General features: G+C 34.3%; 1 protein-coding gene across 1 annotated transcript; it reads left to right on the top strand.

Annotated features, from left to right (window-relative positions):
• The first annotated feature begins 18,752 nt into the window (after window positions 1–18,752).
• Window positions 18,753–20,738, top strand: LOC107874270 (probable methyltransferase PMT22). Its single transcript, XM_047414925.1, has 4 exons — window positions 18,753–19,652; window positions 19,910–20,084; window positions 20,170–20,412; window positions 20,524–20,738. The coding sequence occupies exons 1-4, from the start codon at window positions 19,556–19,558 to the stop codon at window positions 20,525–20,527; spliced, it is 519 nt and encodes a 172-aa protein (XP_047270881.1). The 5' UTR covers window positions 18,753–19,555; the 3' UTR covers window positions 20,528–20,738.
• Window positions 20,739–24,015: the final 3,277 nt, after the last annotated feature.

Below are 24,015 nucleotides of genomic sequence, written 5' to 3'. Positions count from 1 at the left end.
GTTTGTCTAGATTAGGTGTTAGGTTGGTTGATTCAGCAGAAGGTAATGATTGGGTTCAAAGTAGTTCTGAGTCTTCCCTAGTTTCAGAAGTGAAGGAGCAAGACATAGATTCTAATTTGGTCAAAATAAAAGAGACAGTTAAAGGACAAAAGGTAGAGGGTTTCTCCCAAGGGGGATATGGCATATTGAGATACCAGCGTAGATTGTGTGTGCCTTGTATAGATGATCTGAGATAAAGAATTATGGATGAAGTACATGGCGCGCGTTATTGTATTTATCCCGATGCTATCAAGATGTACTGCTATTTGTAGGAAATTTATTAGTGGAGTGGTATGAAGAAAGATTTAGCAGAGTTTGTAGCAAATTTGGCAACTTTTCAATAGGTTAAGGTAGAGTACCAAAGACCTGGTGGTACGTTTGTAAGAGTTCAGTATCCTCACTTGGAAGTGGGAAGAGGTAAATATGGATTTTGTGACTGGTTTACCCCAATCACGGCATCATCATGATTTGATAGATTGACTAAATCAGCGCATTTCTTGCCATCTCACACATCTTATACAGCTAAAAACTTTGCTAAGTTGTACATTCAAGAGTTAGTCAGATTGCATAGAGTTCAGTTTAGATAGGGGTATTCAGTTTACTTCCCAATTTTGGAGAGCCTTTCAGAAGGGTCTGGTACCTAAATCCATCTTAGATCAGCTTTCGACCCTCGGACAGATGGTCAAGAAGAGAGGACCATCCAAACTCCAGAGGATATGTTGAGGGTGTGTGCTCTTGATTTCAAAGGTAGTTGGGATGAACATTTGTCATTGATTGAGTTTTCTTATAATAACAGTTACCATTCTAGTATTCAGATGGCCCCGTTTGAGGTTCTGTATGGGGAAAAATATAGATCACCCATAGGTTAGTTTGAAGTGGGTGAGGTCACTTTTCTTGGGCCTAATGCAGCGTTTGAAGCTACGAAGAAGATCAAGTTAATTAGAGAAAGATTGAAAATAGCCCAGAGTCATCATAAATCATATGCAGATGTGAGAAAGAGAGATCTTGCATTTGAAGTTGGTGATTTAATGTATCTAAAGATTTCATCCATGAAAGGGGTGAAGAGATTTGGGAAAGAGGGGAAGCTCAGTCCCCGATATATTGGCCCTTTCAGCATTTTGATTCATGTTGGGAAAGTAGCTTATGAGATTGAGTTGCCCATAGATTTGTCGACAGTTCATCCTTTAGTGCATCGGTGACTCCACCGTTGTAATTCTTTTAGAAATTCAAAAAATCCTTTCATACGAAGAGATTCTAGTTGAGATTTTAAATCATTAGATCTGTAGACTAAGGAACAAAGATGTTCCCTTGGTCATAGTTCTTTGGTGAAATCAGTCACTTGAGGGAGCTACTTGGGAAGCAGAAAAATATAGCATTGAGCGTAGGTATGGGAGTAGTATTTAGCACTGAGTTAGGTATGATTCTAAGGTCTTATGCCTCAATACTACGTGCCACCGTAGGACTAAGATTATTCCCACTTCTACGTAGATGACAAAGATTGTGATCACTCAAGTTAAGGTTTTATTCCGATGGCAAGGGTAGAATAGCTCTCCCCAATGTGGGCAAGATGTTGGACTCCATGTCAGATCACATGGTTTATGTCGGTTAGAAAAAACTCCCAAGCCAAAAGTCCCTGAGTCCCAAAACCTCTAAGTCCCAAAGCATCTAAGTTTCAAAAGAAAAGAATGATAGAACAACTTTTATAAGACTAAGTGTTATGACTCACTAGATTTACAAGTATAATTGGTTATTCATGATTTTATATTTCGATATTTTGGATAATCAAACTTATGTGAGTCATATACCACGTGTATTTACTTTATAATTATGATGATGTTTACTTATGCATTACACCCCCATATACCCAGTACATCTTCAAAGTACTGATCTACATATATGTCTATGTGCTACATTGTCTTATAATGTAGGTTCAGGTGCTCCATATCAACGACGTGAGTGGTTCAAGTATCTTTATCTATGCTCCTACAGTTGTTGAGTCCTTATGATTCGAGGGCCTACTTCTTCAGATTTCCAACTTTTATAGTATTTCAATTATCGTTTTTAGTTTATTTTGAGTCAGTTGGGGGTTTGTCCTAATGGCTCCCTAGTTCTTTATTAGTAGTAGAGGCTTGTCGGACTACGAGTTTATATACAAAATTTTAGTATTGTTGTTCAAACATTATCTATAGTTTATTCAGTTTAGTTTTGGTATAATATAGTATTATTTATTGATTAGATGAACTTGAAGTAAGGTTCAGACTTAGTAGCAGGCTCAGAGGGTTAGCTTGAGGTTACTCTTAGCCTTGAGTAGCATGTGACATCCCGGGATCAGATTTTGGGGTATTACAGTCATAAAATATAGAACCCAAATAGGTTGGAGTAGAATCCCATAGGGAATACTATGCTAATTAAGTCTTATGATTATTAATGAACGGTTGATCAAAGGTTCTAGAGTAAAGGGGGTTGTTTGTTAATAGTGAAGTATTAAATCGTGTTCCAGGTAATGAGTATGCTTGTAAGGTTTGATTAAATGAGAATGAAGAAACAAGGATTATGTTCAACAAGATGTTGCAACAGTCAAGGTTGTGAGTTATCCCAAATTCATGCGTAACAAATTCTTGCAAGAATTATTGAACTCTAAAGTTCATATATGCGTTTCTCAACCTTAATAGATGATTACCCCTTAATTTTCTCGAACTTAGAGAATTTATTGATATGTTCAATTGATTTCTCAAGTGGGTTAATCCTGTTAAGGCATCAAACCTTAACCCAAAGTTTAAAGCCTTTGAGATCCTTGTAAATCTCCTCTTTTCCCAACACACAAAATTTTTACTCAAACAAGTGGTGTTCTTCGGCTTACCCTTCAAGTTTGCAACTAAGAAAGATCATAATAATGATGAGGAGTTTATACAATTGTAATTAGTAAAAGAATTCAGACAATCTCACAACCCTAAACAACCAATCACATCAAGGCTCTCATAACCCTAGTTATGGGAGCTTTAGCCACACATCATAGAAAGAAGAAGATTCCATTGTATTTCTCATAAATAATTTCAGAAATTACTTACAAAAATATCCCAAGAATTGTTCTTGATCGCTAATGAAGAATAGTGAATAAAGTATTTAGATCCATAATTTCAGCTTTTTTTCAAAGAATAATAAGAATCAAGTTGCTTAAAATTTGAAAATCAGATAAAAGATGAATGAAAGATGCCTAATCTCAACCTAGACTGGGTATTTATATGTTCGACGATTTAAAATTCAAACTAAGTATTGTTGTATCACGGTTGACAGCCAAGTTGATGGCCCATCAGTGGTCTGATATTCTATCACTTGGACTGTCGCTGAAGGTCCCAAGCTGTTTCATTCTATTTAAAGAGTGACGGTCATATTGACGGGCCATCACTGGTATGAAGATCCATCACGTGATCGTTGCTTGATCACTCGAGGAACCACTTTATGTCTCAGCTGATGGCCAAGTTGACAGCTCGTCAGAGGTCTAACGATCCGTCACTTGGAACGTCACTTGGGTTATCCATTCTGCTCATTCTGTTTAGCTTTGATGGATACCCCAATGGTCCATCACATGGTTTATGGCTGTCAGTTTGGTCATCATTCTTTTCTTTGTTCCTTTTTCTTTCATTTTTCCAAGTTATTTCTTCAGATATGTTCTTAACCCAAAAACATTAAAACCCAACATCAAATACACTAATAGTTTCTTAAAGACACTTCACTATCCCTTGTAAAAAAATGTAAAATGGTTCGTCAAGAGATAGAACATCAGCTACCATACTTAACCATACGTATAAGGGCGATCACAAAACTCCAATGCTATGGGTACTTAGACTTCCCCTGCATCTATAGCTCAAAACCAATCACGATGATTTTCCCATAAGAATATTGTCACTAAATCCATCATCGGGAAAGTCTCTTCTGAAATCAATCAAAAGAAACACAATAATCTATATGCTTTGGGTGAGACTTTAAGATTATTATGTTTGAACACAAATGTAACCCCATCCCTAACTAAAAGAGTTGAAGTGCCCTCACTATATCATATAAAAGAAGTGGAAAGGGTTAGAAAAGGCTCTCTTAAGCAGCAGCTAAAATTTCTTTGGACTATCATGATCGTCGTAACTGAGATTGATTTTTCCCTTATTTTTTTCTACAGCTGCCAACTTTCCAACTCTACTTTTCCCCTGCTTTTTGAACTTCCAACTTGTATCAAAACACCTGCAAAAAACCAAAAATGCAATAAGTGTGAAAACAATAGGTTGCCTCCTATCAAACCCTTAATTTAACATTGTGGTACAACGCTTCTTTATCAATATTTAGGATCTTCAAAATGTACTAACTTCACTTTGGCCACCCCGGGACCTCCTATATTGTAGTGTTTAACAAAGGGGACCGACCATTTAGAACAAAGTTTTGCCACAAAAATCTTCAATCGAGAGTTATAAAGAAGTAAACTATCGCCTACATAAAATTCCCGCCTTAGTATTTTAGCATCATGTCATTTTTTTCATTTTCCCCTTATACAAAGCAGAACTTTCATAGGCCTTGAGTTGGAACTTCTCCAACTCGTGAATTTTAGTGACCCTTGACTCGTAAGCCCCTTTGCAATTCATATTTAACTTCTTCAATGCCCACAAGGGTTTATGCTCAAGCTCGATAGGCAAGTGACATGCCTTACCGAACACCAATCGGTAGGGATACATACCAATTGGGCTTTCTTAGGCTATCCTATATGCCCAAAGTGCCTCATCAAGCTACCTTTCCTAATTAGTTCGGCCTACATTTACAGTCTTCTTAAGTATTTCTTTGATTTCTCGATTGGAAACATTGTACTTGGCCACTTGTTTGGGGGTGATATGGGGTAGCAACCTTATTCTTCACCCCATATTTGTCAAGATGGGCCCAAAATACCTGGTAGAAAAAGTGTGAGCCTCCATCATTAATGATGGCACGTGGCATTCTGGACCTTGTAAAAATGTATTTCTTTAAGAAGAAAGTGATGCTTTTGCTCATGTTGTTTGGAAATACCACAGCTTCTACCCATTTGGAAACATAATCAACCGCCACCATTATATACTTGTTACCAAAGAAGCTTACAAAAAGGACTATAAAATCAATTCCCCACACTTCAAAAAGTTCAACTTCAAGATTTGGTGTAAGGGGTATTTCATGTATTCTCGAGATGCCACCTTACATTTGACATTGATGACATGATTTGCCTATGTAATGGCATCCCTATGAATGGTGGACCTATAATAACCACATTGAAGAACTTTGGCGGTTGTTCGAACTCTCCCAATAGTAACCACCAAAAGGTGAGGAGTGATATGCTTCAAAGATATACTTGATTTCAACTTCCATAACACAATGCCTAATCACATCATACATGTATTCCCAAAATAGGAAGGGTTAATCCTAAAATATTTTTTTACATCAATAAGAACTGCTTTCTTTGATGATAGCTAAGCTCCTCAGAGAGAGCACCACTTACCATACATAGTCAGCATACCATGATGCAGCTTTACCCGAGATTAACATGACTAACTCATTGGGAAAATCATCATCAATCTCAATATCACCATGCTTCTCATGGTTACTCTCAAGACGGAAAAGATGGTCAGCCACTTGGTTTTCACAACCCTTTCAATCTTTTACCTCAAAATCAAATTCATGCAAAAGTAAGATCCATCTAATTAGGTGTGGTTTAGCTTTTTTCTTCATCATAAGGTATTTAAGGGTGGCATGTTTCATGTGCACCACCGCTATCGTGCCTAACTAATAGGCCTAAAATTTTAAAAAAGCATAAACCACCATAAAAATATTTTGCATGGTAATGGTGTAGTTACATTGTGCATTATTCAAGGTCATGCTTGCATAATAGATAGGTGAAATATTTTTTCTTTGCATTGACCCAACACCGTTCCTAATACAATTCTGCTTGCATCACACATTGTTTCAAATGGAGATGATCAATCCAAAGCCATATTAATGTGAGCCGATATAAGAAACTCCTTGAGATAATTAAAGGAATTCAATCATGTATCATCAAAATTGAATTTTTTCCTCTTTTTTAAAGAGTTAGCACATAGATGAGCTATTTTGGAGAAATTCCTAACAAATTACCGATAGAACCTAGAATACCCAAGAAAACTCCGAACACCCTTTATGAAAGTGGTGGGGGTTAACTTGGCAATTACCTCTACCTTATCTTGATCAATTTTTATACCCTTTTCTGAGATCTTGTGGCCCAAGACAATACCCCCTTTGACCATAAAATAATATTTCTCCTAATTGAGGATAAAGTTGGTATCAACACATCTCTCAAGCACTTCCATCGAATCCTCTATCATATCTACTAAGATTGATAACATACACCATTGGAATGTTGCCTTAGCATTGCACAAATCGAAGGTCATTCACTTGAATGTGAATGTCCCATAGGGGAAAGTGAATATTGACTTCTCTTGGTCTTTCAAGTCAATACAAATTTGGTTGTACCCCAAATAATCATCTACAAAGAAATACCACACCCGCCCAGCTTACCTATCGAGTATTTGGTCCATTAAGGGCATAGGGAAATGGTCCTTTAACATCCAAGAATTCAACTTGCAGTAGTCCATACATAACCTCCATCCCATAACTGGTCTGATGGGAATAAGGTCATTTTTTTTATTCATAACTACCGTAATTCCACCTTTCTTTGAAATAGATTGCACCGGGCTAACCCATATGCTATTAGAGATTGGATAGATATCTCCCGCATCAAGATATTTAATAATTTCTTTCTTTACCACCTATTGCATAGGTTGATTTATACTTCTTTGATGTTCCACATTTTTACATGATATTGTTCTAGTTTGATCTTATCGAAATAAAGATTGGGGGCTATTCCTATGATATCCACAATTGTCCATCTGATGGATCAATGAACTTTTTCACTACCAACTTCAAAGATCATACTTGGTAGGGATCGAGATCAGTTGAAATTATGAAAAGTAAAGTGTCTCCATCCCCCAAAACATATATTAAAGGTGAGGCAGTAATAGATTCAATTTAATTTGAGATGGCTCGAGATTGGATGGCTTTGCGGGTGGACTCTCACAATTTTTAAGATTAAGGTCCAACTTTACCTGGTTCTTGGTATAAGATCCAAGTCCTGTTCAAGATACAACCACTTTATCGAATGCTTCAACTTCATCTCTTTCATAATTACCCAAGAGTCTTACCAATGGGTCATCTACTAAACTCACATCAATATAATTCATCACCTCACCATCGATGGCATCGATCATTAAATGTTCTTACAATTCCATTGGTTGTTTCATGGAATTTCATACATTAAAAGAAACCTCATCATCATTTAGGCAAAATTTTATCTCTCAGCACTCTACATCTACTAATGCTCTTTCAGTGGCTAAAAATAGCCTTTCAATAATATGGGGATTTCATGGTCTAAAATGCAATCAAGGATTATGAAGTCGGCTGGGGAGATGAACTAGTCGACTATAACTAGCATATCATGAAGTATTCCAATAGGTTCTTGATGGTTTGGTCGGACATTAGCAATCTTATCATGATAGGTTTCAGTTTTCCCAATCCTAGCTTGTGAAATATGGCATATGTCATTAAATTTACACTTGTCCCAAGGTCACACAAGGCCTTTGCAAACTTGAACATTTTGATGTACATGGGATTATGAAATCACCGGGGTCTTTCTTCTTTTTTTCCATCGTGCTTGACATAATTGCCCTATGATGATGAGTTACTTCTATTGTCTCAACCTCCATAAGCTGCTTTTTGGAGACTAATTCCTTCATAAATTTAGCATACCCCGACATCTCTTTCAAGGCTTCTATCAAAGAAATATTGATGGAAAGGTTGCTAAACTTATCAAGAAATTTCTTGAACTTGGCATTTTTGCCTTTCTTCTTGTACCGTTGAGGAAAAGGAGGAGGAATTGTGATTGGTGACATGGAGACAATTTGACATTCTTTTGCCTTTGAATTTTTAAAGATAACCTCATTTGGCTTTAACTCACCATCATTCAGCCTCTTTCTCTTCACATTAGCTTGCTCATTATTTTCTCTTTTGTTGGGATCATCACGAGCTCCATGCCCTTGCCAAGAGTTTTTCCACTTTGAGTGACAAAAAAATTTGTTACCATACCACTCAGCATCACTTTATTTTGTCTTTCCATGAGGTGTATTGATATTTGATTAAATTTTTCCTCTAATTGTTGGATGGCAGTTGAATGAGACTCAACCATTTAATGTATCTTGGCGAAGTCATTCCTCATTTCCTTTACTATATTGTTAGTCCCTTGACTTCTATCAAGATTTGGGCTAAAATATCTTTATTAATGCACCCCTTCTTTTTGCATTAAGACATGCCTCTGTTCTCATTGTTCCGACCTTGATTCCCACTTTGCCTTTAAGAGGCAACATGGAAACCCTTTGAATAATTAGGCAACAATCCTATATTGTCATCAAGTATCTCTTATTCCTCATCTTCACATACCCTAGTATCTCTTGTATCTATAACGTTGATTCTTTCAATGGAGGTTCCCAACACATGTTTAGTAAGAAGATCAAGGTGTGACATCACCTTGATCATATTTGCATCTCTTTCCTCCTCTTGACATCTTCTATCTTGACATACAAGGGATGAGGAGGGAGCCTCTATGTCCACCTCGAAATCTTTCATGTGCCAACCCCTAGCTAAACTATCCATTTGATCTAACACACTTAATGCAACTCTATACGATGATTTAATAAAAGATCCATCAAAAGCATTGTCCACTATGGCTTTGTTGATTTGTTCCAATGCCCTATAGAATATTTGGAGAAGCATTTTCTTCGACATCTTATGGTTAGGGCATTTCATAAGCTTATTCGTAAATATCCCCAATGCTTCATACCAAGGCTTTTCATTGAATTAACAAAAATTTATGATTTTGTCCCACAATTGTAACATCTTTGAAGGTGGGAAGTATTGATCTAAGAAATCCTCCATAAGTTTGACCCACATGATGGACCCGGCAGGTAGAGATCTTATCCACAACATCGCCTCACCTATTAGATAGAACGAGAAGAGGCATAACTGTTTGGACTCTTGTGATATGTGAGCAATGTCAAAAGAAGAACATACTTCCATACAATTCTTCAAGTGCATGTTTAGGTATTCATGATCTTGACCTGCAAACAAACCCTTCATCTGGAGAAATTGGAGCATCACATTTGTGACATAAAATAGTCTATTTCCCTCTATATGAGGAATACGAATGGCACTAGCATGCTCTTTATTGCCAAGATAATCCATAGTTTTAACATATTCATATGATGGGTTATTGATGACTCCCTCTTGAATCATGGTTATTTGGAAGAAATAATGATCACCTAACCAAGAAATCAAAAACAACAACCAATGTGAAATATGACACTATAGGTAAACTCAAAGTTACAAACAACACCACAAAAGCAAAAACTAAGTTTCACTCTCCGGTGATGACACCATTTTGATACGCTCAACTTACTCCACGAATTATGGGTAAGGCGATCATTGTCAAATATAATAACCTAACTTAAGTTGGGGTATGATCTCTGAGTTATGTAGCTAGTATTCAAATCCTGTGTATTAAAGGTTACTAAGTGGTTACCCGCAATGTAAGCATAAAGTAAAACATAAATTAAAATTGGGGGGTATAGTTTGTAAGGTTGTCTTAAACAAAATCTACTCGAACTAACAACTAGGAGCAACAATTGTAGATAAACTTTCAATAGGAGAAGAGTCTTGGGATTATGTTTTCCTAGGGCCAAGTAGTGCATGGGTACATAAGAATCAAATGCAAACTCTAGTTAATGACTATGTGGGTAGGCTAGGTTAAGTGTTTTGATGTAAGTTTTTCAACCAAACACCAAAATATCACCCATGGACCCTTTCAGGTTCCTCATGGGTGTGGCAAACAAATCAGCCCAAAGTCTCAATTCGGCATCCCTATTACTAGGAAGATGCTCAAGACATAGAAAATTCACAATCTACCCTTATTTCTAAGACAATGAAATGGAACAAGCTAACATCTAATCTATTGTTCAAAAATACTATTCACCCACATTCCTCTTTCAAGGATGATGTGCAATTTAGGGTAATTAGGGATTTCACCCACAAATCACAATTTAGTAAACAAGTAATTGTGAAACCCACCATCATCAACTAAGAATTTATCTTAAAAATCAAAACCCACACACATTTGCGCTCTATTCAAATATAATCCTAAGTCAAATATTTAGCTACTCATGAAAATAGGAAAAGGATCATTACCCAAATTGACATTCATTTCCTTAATTGAAAATAAAGCAAGAGTAATCTCAAAATTCCAAGCTCCAATTACAACTAAATATATCTTTTTGGAAAAGTTAATACAATTTTTCTTCTCACACTAATCGAAAGTTTTCTCTCTATATGAAATTCAAAGGTAGTTGGAAGATGATTCAAAAGTGAAAGGGTTTTTGCCCTTTGAAAGATTTAAACCAACTATGGAAAATTACAAATCTGCCCCTGAACTGATTTATGCCTCATTGCGATTGCTTGTGATTGATCGTAATCGCGGCTTTCCACGATCGCAAAGAACCCATCATGATCTCCAGCTTTGATGCATTTGGGCTGGTCGCGATCCTAACCCTTAGACTGTGATCACAGTAACTAAGGGTCAGTTTCTGCTCCTTCTTTCCAGCTTTTGCTCTACTTCTTCCCTTTTTGATCTCTTTTCAGCTCACTTTACTTCTTTTCTTCCCGTTACCTATATACTTGTAAAACATGAGAATTAGTGTATTCAAATGACAAATTTGTCTCATTAATATCGTTTAATCATATTAGTGTGGACATATTTTGGGTGTCAATGAGTGGTAATTTACCACTCATAAAATACCTAACCGATTGATCTAGGAAACGTGATAATCTTAAGTTATGATGATCCAAACTATGATTTGATCCCTTGAATCTGAATCCAATCAATTCATATGACACCTTGAAGAGCCATGACCAAGAGTTTAGAAATGAAGATTAGGCCTTTTTAAAATAATGCCTTCTCAAAAATGATTGTAAATTACCAAAGTCATGGATTCCCAAACAAAGTTGTTGACTTGATTACCACGAATCAAGTTGATTCAAATCTGTCTGTACCAGGGAATGATGAGTCTATATCAAATCGTTCATCTTCACATGGAGAATCTCATCCTCTAGACGCTCCTGAAAAGCATAAGGAAATTACATCAGATAGAACCACAGATAGGTACCCAAAATCTTCCAACACTGACATAACATATGAAAACCCAACTCCAAAGTCAGATAGATCTTACCAGCGCTCTCAAATTGTCAGGCAAGGCACAAGAGGTATTACAATATAGGTGACCTAAAAAACATAAATCGCTAGATAATGAATCCATAATCATCAAAAGAACCAGTTCCTCCTGGAGGAGGAGTTCAAGTAAAGACAAATACTATATCTTCCATGAGAGGGGACACTTTGCAAGGACTTATGCTAACTTTACGAAAGCTAGAAGGGTCAAATCTATGATGAAATGATAGTTGATTAACACATAGATAAAGATGAAATTCTACACAGTCTTTATTAATATAGATAATGATCCAAAGTCTATTTTCCCTACAGATGAAGGAGTAACTGAGGATTACCATCTTTTCATCATTGATGGCCATCCACAGCTTCTCATCATTGATAACTACCTTGAGCAATTATCGTCACCCATGAGGCTAATCTCTCCCGAATATCTGAGTTAATGAGTGAGATTAACATACTCATAGGAGGTATCAATATGATCTTTAATCTAGAGACCCCTCATGTTAAACTTACAATTTATCTATCTAAGAGGGATAAGCTAATACATGTTATTTCCTTCATAGATACAGTGCATTAACCTTAATGTTAGATCCCGATATTATCTTTGGTGATCAGCGGGTTTCACACTACAGGAACTTTGGCACAATATTAAAGAAAGTCCTCGTAAATAGGGTTATCACGAAGTAGCCAATCATGATAGAATTATTCCTAGAGGTGCAATATCAAATAAAACTACTTTGTACTAATGTACCAGGAAAGCACCTGATCACTAGGTTTGACATCTATAGGCATATCAGGAATTGACTCATAATCCTTACTAAAGGAATAACTTTCATGGGTAGATTCAATAAGTATTCTACCATTCCAAAGTTATTCAAATTGGCGAAGAAGACCTTATGAAGGAGATCAAGAATTAGCTAATAGAAGAATCCTATAAGGAATCTCACAAAGATTTCATAAAGAAGCACAACCCTAATTGGTCAAATAGAAAATCTTCATAAAGTTTACATTAAAGAAATTAGAATATAACTCTCAAAAGGCAAGTCATTTAGTCATGAACCTTTAACATCTTCAACTTGCAAAGAAGGAGTGTGCATAACTTCTAAAATCCAGGCTTATTGAGATATCTGATTCCCAATGGGCTTTGAGGAATTCTATGTTAATAAATGAGCTGAACTGATAAGAGAAAAACTCTGTCTTGTCATAAATTACCAACCTCTAAACCACTTACTTCTAGATAACAAATTTTCTATTCCAAATAAGTTGAATCTGTTCTCACACATAGCCAACGCCACCCACTTTTCGAAATTTGACCATAAATATATATTTTGGCAATTAGGCAAACACCCAAAAGATCCAGCCAAAACAACATTTTATATACCTGACCATCACTATCAATGAAAGTTTATGTCATTTGAACTCACACCTCTTCCCTTTCCAAAAATCTATAATCAAGACATTCCAACCCATCCTTCATATACTATTTGTCTATGTTGATAATATCCTACTTTTCAGCAACACTTTGGAGGAACACCGTGTCCTACTTTGCCAATTTCATGGCTTGGTGAATAAGTATGGTGTAATTTTTTTAGCAAAAAAGATAACTCTTGCATGAGATGAAATTGACTTTCTGGAATGCATTTTGCCCATAGGGCATACAGTCCAAGACCAAACATCTGCCAAGAGCTGCTTAAATTTTCAAATACTAATTCCCCAAATAAATAGCTCCAGTAGTTCCTTGGGGTAATTTGTTATGTTAGATATTTCATTCCTAGTGTTATTATATTATTTCTCCACTTATGAAGATGCTATAAAAGAATGCTCCATCCTAGGGAAAAGAACAAGTTGATACAGCTCAAAGATAAAAGGAATATCTAAAAAAGTTAAGACATTTCACATTCCATCAAATGGAAAAATGATATTGTAGATTGATGCTAGCAATGACTGTTGGAGTGCAGTCCTTTTAAAAGAAAAGGATAGCCAATGAAAAATATGCAAATATACAAGCAGAGGGTTTAAAGATGTCGAACAACATTATCATTCCACATTCAAAGAAATCTTTGTTGTGAAAAATGAAATCAAGAAGTTTAACTTCTTCCTGATTCACACTAAAATTCAAATTGAAATGGATATGCAGGCCTTTCTAAAAGTGATCCAAATAAATTCAAAGATTATCCCAAATAAGCAAATTCTTCGATAGGAACAGTGGTTTTCTCCCTACAAGTTTCAAGTAATATACCTCAAGGGAAAATAAAACATCACAGAGGACTTTCTATCAAGGTTAGAATAATCTCTAAAAAAACTCTCTTAACAAAGGAAAAGAAAGAAAAGGAACCCACCCTCAATCTACTCCAAACATATAATAAATATGGTGTCAATCGATCGATGAAAGAAGGATACGCGAGGTCACTATCAACACTATCAGGAACAACATGAAAAGATAATGGTTAATGACATGTGCGAGAATTTACCACTCACTGCAAGCTCCATTAAATTACCTTCCAAAGTTTATCATAAAAACCTCTCAGAATGGTTTGCCTAGAAGATTCTTATCCATTTTTTTTATAAACACCTACAAGGAGCTTACCCACCTACTTTAAAGGATCTTACAAGTTGCTTATCCACTTACTTGCAAGTTGGAAACAAGTTGATTAGTCACCTGATTTCATATGCCAACAACATATTTAGTTTTTGTTTTATTAAGCTTCATCACATATTTGTGGGGCCCAATTTGAATAAATTAGCATGTATATATCTCAAAGTTATTTGTACCTAGCATAGAAGTGTGTCCAGATAGGGCTTTACTATTTTTAGATGATAGGATAATACTTTACTATTTTTAGAAGAAAGGATAGGGTGTTACTATTTTTAGAATAGTGGGCCATATATGATAATTTAGTTTTGTTTGTTTTGTATTATGGCTTCTTTCTCTTATAAAAGAAAGTGTAGGTATAATTATCAAATTCTCCACCAATCAAATTCTCCACCCATCAAATTCTCTACCAAAAAACTCTCTTGTAAAGTTTTATATGATCAATAAAATATTTGTTGGCTAAGTTAACTCTCTTGCTCCTCTCTTATGAAGAGATGTGTACTTCGATCCTCTAGGTCAGAGTAGTGGGGTAAAGAAACAATTTGGTAATTATTTTTGTTATGATTTTAACATGATTTTTTATTTATTTCTTGATTATGAAAGAAAATTGGCTTGATCCACACAATGACTATCCAATTTGCTTTTTTACTTTATCAAAACACGTAAATCCAAAGTTGGGTGGTCTTTGTTTGATGGACTATTAAGGGTGCCAAAGGCCATAGGAGAGCTGCTAAAATCCCGCGTATGTCATATACGGAACAATTGTACTATTAAGAATATTAGGATTTGATATGTTTTAATGTTGGAAAAGTCAAGTCTTCTCATAGATGATTGACAAGTCATTGTTATATGGCAAACTGTTCTTTAGGATAGTGAATATGTAGCCTTAGTAATAAGAAAGGTATTGTGGTGTTGATAAAAGAATTTGATTTTGTATGAAGTGCCGCCTATATGGCCGTGAAACCACTTTTCATGGTAGAAAGTTAGAAGCCTATTGTTATTGCCAAGCTAATATTGCCTTGGGTGTCTTTTCATGACTCGTTGTCCCTCTCACAGTCCTATTGGTCAAAATCAATCCTTGTTCCCTATAAATAGGAACCCCCTCCCCATTATAACATTATTTGATATTTTTGCATCTCTATCATTAAGCAACAAAAATATTTATCTTTGATCTTTAGTCTTCTCTACTTCCTTAGCCTGGTTGATCTATTTTTGCCTACAACACCCATTATCTTATTAGTGATCTACCAACTACGATCACGATTGGCTCATAACTAAGGAACTGTGGACTACATTATTAATCCAGATTTGATTTAGATATTTATTTTGTTCATTAATTGTATTATTTGCTTTCCTTATTTACTACCTTGCTAACCCGAAGCAAGAATCGTAACGCCGCACTTGACCCACATACAAATTTAACTATCCTAAATCGAGGATTAATACAAACATAGACAAGTAAAAATGGATAGCGGGATTATTTGAAGTTCTTAGTGGTGATATATATACCACTCATTTCTAAATGAATATTTTATCCATTTCAAAAATTTTTGGCCCACTTTCATTTTTTAATTTGTTTAAAAAAATATTGAAAAAAATTCTTTTTTGCAATTTTTCAATTTCAACTTTTCACCTACTATATTTGAGGGCATAAGATTGAAGGACAATTTGCTACATTTTACATACTCCATCCATTTCATTTATTTGGCCCTCTTACTAAACTAATTATTTCAATTTACTCCCTACATTCCATTTTATTGTGTTCTCTTACTAAAAATAATTTTTTCAATTTACTTGTCTAATTTATGAAATCAAGAGGGGTTTATCATATTTTTTACATACTGCATCTATCATTAAATGACTACATAAGTGTATAATATTCAAATTTACTTTTTAAAGCATAATTAATAAGACTATTTTAGTAAAATAAGCCTATATTAAATATTTTTTTAAGATAAGTATCAAGTCAATAGGGGTCAAGTAAAATGGAAAGGAGGGAATACTTATTCAATCCCTGAAATCAAAAGAAATTTATCATATTCATCCAATAATACCTCTATCATTAAATGACTTTATAAAGTGTTAGTACTCAAATTTAGATTTTAAAAGCATAATTAATAAGGTTATTTTAGTAAAATAGGCTCTATATAAATACTCTCTCCATTGCAAATTATTTGACATATTTGTTTTTCCATAATTCTTAAAGAGAAATCAATAAGAGGTGCAAATTGACAAGTATAACCTTATTTAATCTTGATTAAACAAATTCTATACAATTAATATGAGTATAGCTGGAATAAAGTGTTTAATTATCTTTTTGAATTCTTAATTATACCAACTATTTTGATACAATATTTTTTGATAAACATGCAAAGTAATTTGAGATGGAGGAAATATTTCTCAAAGAAAGTGTCAAGTTAATAAGATTAACTAAAATGGAACATTGAAAGTATCTTTAATTTTAAATATATGATTTAAAAATTATGTACTTTTGTAAATTTCTGCCAAACTAAAATATAATAAATAAATTGAAACAGAGAAAATACAATATACTATCAACTTGCAGGAAAAAAATAATAAATCTTGAGACTCACTAACAAATGGGATTTTGAAAATCTATAGTTTGCTTTTCACCTCAAATAAAATTACTCCGGATACGAGTTAATTAATGAAAACTCGAACAATAAAATAAATGGGTTGTTTCTTTATTTATTTATTTTTAATTTGGTGTGCAATAGATTCTTGTGGTATTTTTTTAACCCCACAGCACAGAGTGAGAGTTGTGCTTCATTTATTTATTTTTCTATTTTGAGTGTTTAGATTACCCTGCCTTACTATTAAAAGTAATAATTCCAAAGTCAGATTTTCCTCCTTCGTGTGGCCCCCTCTGCACCCAGATCCTTATAATCTCTAACCATATTTCATACTCAACTGTTTTCCAATTGATGAGCATCACTTTTGATTTTTTGGCCTTGGGACTTTTGACTTTTTTTTCTTAGAATTATCCTGTCTCCAACTTCTCCGGTCCTTTTATTGTATGAGGTAAGGTAGCAAAAAGAAAACACAAACAACAACAAAAGAATTTCATTCCTAAAATAGAAAAAAATGGTTATATCATCATCATCATCGTCAATTCAAGATATCTTCAAATAACGCAAGCATCCTTTCATCTTGTTTTTTTCCTTTTGCTAGTCTTCATCACTTTCCTCCTGATTTTTAACTCCTAGAAATCTCTAATTTTCATTACCATCAACTTTGCCCAATGCACCTCTCAATCAAAATCAAGCTAGGAAAGTACTCTTTCAACATTAACACCACTTTTACACTAATCCAACAAATACAATAATAGTACCAGGATCAACCCTGAGTTGTCTAACGTCCCCTGGAATAATTTTACTATGGACTCTGAGTCATCTAACATCCTGCTGAATAATGTTACCATTAACCCTATATCTGATATGATCATCAGTGATGAATTGGAAATATTCTCTTATGATCGGAAGCTATGCCCAGGTCCCCTGGCGATTGATTACATACTGTGCCTTGATAAATGGAAAGCAATAAAAAACATAAGATCGAGAAGTCATATAAAGCACAGGGAAAGGCATTTCCTTGTTCCTAGTACCAGATGTTTGATTCCATTGTCAGATGATTATAAGTTATCGGTTCTATGGCCTAAGTGTAGGGATATGGTGAGATTTTCCCTTGTTTGGTGGTAAGATGTGGTTTTATTTCTCCAATTTTCTTAACTGTGGCATATCGATTATGGAATCATGTTTTTGTTATTTTTCTTAAAATTGTAGGGGATTCTTCTTATCTGATTATGGAGTCATGTTTTAGACTGTTGGATTTTCTTTCCCTACCCTTTTTTTTAGTTTCCTAGGATGTTTTTACATTCATTTATAATGTTCTCAGGCCACCATTCTTCTGTTTCTTGGATTTTGACATGTTTCCTGAGTTATAGGTTTTTGTTTGTAACATTTGCTTGCTTATGGCTTACCAATTAGTTCTTCTGAAGAACCTTATTGAATAAAAATTTCCATGTCTAATCTGCTTCTTGATTTTTTTTCTATTTTCCTCTAGATAGTTATGGTATGATAATGTTCCTCACCCTAAGCTTGTGGAATATAAGAAAGACTAGAATTGGGTGAAAAAAATTGGTGAATATTTTGTTTTCCCTGGTGGTGGAACACAGTTCAAGGATGGAGTAAATCATTACATCGAATTCATTGAAGAGGTACTATGTCTATTTGTAGCACTCTACGATCATCTATAATGTATGTCTGTTTCTGTTGAACTGCGTTGTTGGAGCTCTTGTTCAAGTCCTCTCAATTTCATGTTTATTAAATATTTATTCCTTGTTATGAAATATGAATTCTGATCATAATTGTTTTTAATCCTTAGGCAATTTTCAGTTTTGATGCCTTTACATTGTTGTCTTTAAAATATCTAGAAAATATTTATGAGCCTTATTTTGTGTAATTAGGTTAGGAGGGGCTCATCCTTGAGAAAGAGATATCTTCCGCTTTCAAGAGAAAACCTCTAGACATGTTAAACCAATATAAATTCCATGCCTAATTATTGTATTTGTAATGTGTACATGCAGGTTAATATCTGATAAATGAGTACTTAATATTTTTATTTGATTTCTTTGTTGGGATCAATGACATCATTGGTCCTGACTAATTCATGGGATCATTTGAGTAGTTCAACAGATTTTACCAATTACTAAACAAACTCACTTCACCCAGTTGGTAACCATAAAAGATGAAGAATACATATCTTAGTTATCTTGATGAGTTTATGATTTGCTTTGTTAATGGATAAGTACTCACTCAAATAACTAGCATTTATTTCATCATTCTCTAGACCTTTTTTTCCCTAGATGAAGGATGTCGTATTGAAAAACAAGGTTGAATCCTTTGTGTGATTAATTGCACCATGATCATTGAGGAAGTATGTCGAAGAGCAAATAGTTTTTATTCATTTTCATGTTCCTCACTCTCCTTGCCTTTTATTTTCATTGTGAATGTGGGCCTTTTACTTTCATTGTGAATGTAGTTGGGTGGAGGAAATGGTTTTTGTTTATTTTTTTCAATAAAAAAATTCATTCAGCTGGAGGCTATTAAACATCCCTCCAATATTAATGTTCTCATGCTCTATTTTATCTTCTCTTTCTTTTTGTGCTTTTTCAAAATTTTCCATCAATTGAATAAGGAAATAGTATAATGGTCATTTTAGATGTTGGATGTGGTGTTGCTAGCTTCAGTGGTTATTTGCTAAATAAAAATGTCATTACCATGTCATTTGCACCAAAGGATGAACATGAGGCCCATATACAGTTTGCCCTCGAGCATGGAATCCTTGCTACTCTCTCAGTCATCACAACTAAAAAGTTTGTATTTCTAGATAATGCATATGATATGATTCATTGTGCAAGGTACATGGTTCACTGGCATGCAGATGGTAAATGACTATTCTAAAATTTCTAGTCCTTGTACCATCTACCTTGTCAACATGGTAACTTATTGAAAACTGCAGGAGGAAAACCATTGATGGACCTCAACAGGATTCTTAGGCCTGGGGGGTACTTTATATGGTTTGCAATGCCAGTTTATAAGAAGGATGAAGGAGATCAAAATGTCTGGAAAGGTTCTAACTTATCGATGCCTAGTTCTGTGAATTAATATTTACTAACATTTTCTGTAAAAAGTTCAACTTTGAGAAGATAGATACTTCTATTGCTATTTTTTTAATTTCTTCTATTTATGGTCAATGAATTACATAGAAAATGACTACAAGAGGCAAGATTAATGAAAAGAAATACAGAGGTGTAATGGTGAAGCTAATTTGGAACTAAGTAATTTGGTATGCCTGGTAACACATAATTTTTGTTCTTGTTCTTGCAGTTAGGGTTAATCTGACTGAAGTAATGTGCTGGAAAATTATGGCAAGGACCTACTACAAAAAAGATAGAGTCGGACTAGTTATATATCAAAAATCAGATTCTTCTTCCTGCTATGAGAAGCGCAAAGAAAACAAACCCCCTATGTACGACCAAAAGTATAGGCTGAATAGTTCATGGTACACTTGAAAACTTTAATGGCAATAATCATCTATATTTTCATTCTAATCATCATATCTTCCATATCCAATATACAATATACAGGTACACGCCACTAGACAGTTGTCTTCTACCTCCATCCTTGAGTGACTATGAGTGGCCTGCACCCTGGCCCCAGAGGCTTAACATAAAACCTTTAAGTTTATTGCTCGAAGCAGATGCTGAAGAAATATTCAATGAGGATACAAGACACTTGGCAGCATTGGTATCAGATGTGTACTTAAGAGGCCTTGCTATAAATTGGTCTGGTGTGAGAAATGTGATAGATATGAATGCAGGCTATGGAGGGTAAGACAAATTTACTTTTAACTTTTCTGCTTCCTTTCTTTACTCATTGTCTTACTGATACACCTATGGTAATAAAGATTTGCTACAGCACTAATTGATCAACCTCTATAGGTAATGAACATCGTTCCTATGAGTGGGCCAGATACTCTACCCATTATCTTTGATAGGGGATTGGTTGGCACATACCATGACTGGTGTGAGTCCTTCAATAGCTATCCCCATACATATGATCTTCTATATTCCAGCTTTCTCTTTGGAAATTTAAGTGAAAGGTTCCGTCTCTACTTCCTAGTCACTAGTTTGACTTGTTATTAATCTTCACTGAAGTATAGAAATATTTTGCTTTTATTATTTCTTTTAAATTTATTATTCTATTTTTAAAATTCGATTGTTTAGTTGAGGTAGAATGGAAGTTTATTTAGTACCCTAGGTGAAATAAAATAGGAGTCTTTGATCTGTTTATTCTACCATGTGAATGAACAAAAGTAGAATTTTTCTTCTTGTTTGTAGAAACGGCCATTGGTATCAGTAGTTTTTCAATCCTAAGGTCTTAGAGTCAAAGAATACCAACAAATAAAACATGCATAAAACCTAATACTGTTATGTCTATAAGTAATTTCTCAATTCCTTCTCCCATTCCCCTCTCCCTCCCCCCTCTTTTTTTTGAGAACCTATTTATGAGCGAGCATATGATTTGTGGGAAGTGGTAAAGATGGTGAAGAGACAAATCCTTTGCCAAATAAACCAACTATGGAGTAGATTAAGAATCATATATAAGAGGTTCCAAAAAAGTTTGAAGCTCTCTTTTGCATTCAGTCAGTACTTTCAAGAGTAACTTTTACAAGAGTCATGATGACTAACACTACAAGAAGGCTTGAGATAAGTTGAAAGATGAATTTCATGGAAGAGACAAGACACAAACTGGACAAATAAAAGTGATAAATCTGTGAAGAGAGTTTGAAACTCTCAGAATAAATGACTCTAAAACCATTGAAGAATTCTCCAATAAATTAATGAAGGTTGTAAGCCATCAGACTTCTCAAAGAAGAGCTTTCAGAGTCAAGAATCGTTGAAAAAGTTTTTATGATTTTATCGAAAATATTTGAAGCAAAGATCTCTTCACTCGATGATTTTAAGGATCTCACAAAATGTCACCTTCATAGTTTGTAAATGTTCTTCAAGCTCAAGTGCAAAGAAGAAGTTGTTGAAACTGCTCTCATGCCAAGTTCAAAGGGAAGATACAAATTCAAAATGAAGGTAAAAGATCAGATACTTGTACTAATTTTAGTAGAGAAAACCAAGGTGATTCTCATGATGAATCCAAGAAGATTGAAAATTTTCATTATGTAAGTTTTATAGAAAAACTAATTGTTGGTTAAAAGAAAAGAAACCACCTTCTATGTATAAAAATTTCATGATAATGCTCTTAAATGTACTATATTTATTCAAGATGTTTATTGGTACGTGATCTTGACCAAAATCTGTTAAGTGTTGATCAAACGCTAAAGCAAGAGTATATTTCATTGTTCAAAAATAGATGTGTTGTTTCTGAACATAGTGGCCAAGAAGTCATTACTGTTGAAATAAGAAAAATAATTTTTCCATTGCATTGGAACTCAAATTATGAGCAAGCTTGTTGAAGCAGTAGATGTGAGCAAGATACAATTATGGAACAAAATACTTGGCTATTATAATTTGAAAACAATTCAATATACTCGAAAAGTGAAAGACTTGCCTGAGATCAAGTTATGTTCAGATGTGAGTAAAGTTTTCAAATAGCAAAGCAACGCAAATTTCCTTTTCCAAAGTCAGCAACATGGGGTCCAAATGATTAGTTAGAACTAGTCTATTTTGATATTTCCAAACTGATGAGAACTATTTCGCTCAATGGCAATAAGTATTATACTCTTTTTATAGATGATTTAACTCAAGAGACTTGGATATATATATTCTTACACTAAAACTTAAAGTGTTTTTTGTTTTTATGAAGTTGAAGGCTTTTCCTAAAATTCAAAGTGAATGCTTGTCGAAAACTCTCAGAACAGACAACAGGACAGCATATACTTTAAATGAATCATTGATTTTATGATGATATGGGACCTATCATTAACTTATATTCTCTTACTCACCCCAATTAAATGGAGTTTCTGAATGGAAAAATTGATACTTTCTTGAGATTGCTAGATATATGATTTCGGAGGAAAGATTGCCGATGTCTTTTTGAGCGAAGGAAGTAAACGCATCAATTTACTTGTAAAATAGATAGCCAACAAAGAACGTGAATAGGATGAAACAATTTGAAAATTAGAGTGGTATAAAACCATCAATTAGGTATCTAAAGGTGTTTGATTCATTGTGTTATACTCATGTACCAACTGTCAAATGAAGTAAGATGATGAAAAACTGAGAGGAAATTTTGGTAGAACTCTATCTCTAAGGGCCTATAAGTAGAGATATAGAAGTGGATGGAAATACTTATTGGAATAGAAATATCTTTCAACTCAGAAAGAAGGTTGTTGAACCGATTTTTCAAGATTCAAATAAAGATATGAAAGAAGAAATGATGAAGTTTTTTTCTATTAGAAACACTAGACTGCTGGCTAATATTTATGAAAGATGTACCATTTTATCATTGAACGTTCAAACTTTTAAGATGCCAGCAGCATTGAGAACTAGAAGCAAGTTAAAAGTAGAAAACAATCATGATTGAGAAGAACGAGACATGAAAGTTAGTTGACAAGCCTAAAAATAAGTAAGTCATTTGTGTTAAATGAGTGTATAACATGAAGTTGAATGCAGATAGATCTATCAACACGCATAAAGAAAGGCTTTAAAGGTTATTCTCAACAGCCTGGACTGATTACTCAGATACTCTTGCACTTGCTGCAAGGATGGACACAATCAGAATTTTGATTATATTGGCAAAATAAATGAAGTAAAAATTGATATTTATATGTCAAACCTATCTTCTTTAGTGGTTTTACTAAAGAGAAAATTTATGTAGCTCAATCCAAAGATTATATGGTTCAAAACCGTGAAGATAAGGTGTATAAGCTTTAAACAATTTTATGTTGGCTGAATCAGGCTCCAAAGCCATGATGCTTCATTTTATAGAAGTTTGAGTGTCCTTTGTACTTGGCGACTTCAAAACATAATTGTATACTACTATTTGGTTGCAAGAATTTTGCAAAGTCCTAGTGATATTCATTTTGAACTGCGAAAAGAGTCTTCAGTACTTAAAAGGTATTGTACAACTTGGAAAAAATGTCTAGACTGATTGAAAAAGGTATTTTTCTTGATTTTGGTTATAGTGATTGAGCCAGAAATATTGGCAATTTGAAGAACACTACTGACAATGCTTTTTCCTTGAATTCTAGCGTGTTTTCATGAAATTCAAAAAAGCAAGAAATTGTTGCACTATCCATGTAATAGTATCTACAACAACAAGTCAGACTATCTTGGAATGGAATTGCAAGTTGCAACTAAGATCAAGTGTAATAACAAATCAGCAATTGCAATTATAGAAAATTTAGTGCAGCATGGTAAAACAAACCATATTCTTGTCAAGTTTCGTGCCATTAGAGAATCCAGGAAAAAAAAAGA

This window comes from Capsicum annuum, chromosome 6 (assembly GCF_002878395.1).
Source record: "Capsicum annuum cultivar UCD-10X-F1 chromosome 6, UCD10Xv1.1, whole genome shotgun sequence".
Classification (NCBI taxonomy): Eukaryota; Viridiplantae; Streptophyta; class Magnoliopsida; order Solanales; family Solanaceae; genus Capsicum; species Capsicum annuum.
Note: the sequence above shows the minus strand (reverse complement) of the source record. Positions and strands in the feature narration are given on the sequence as shown.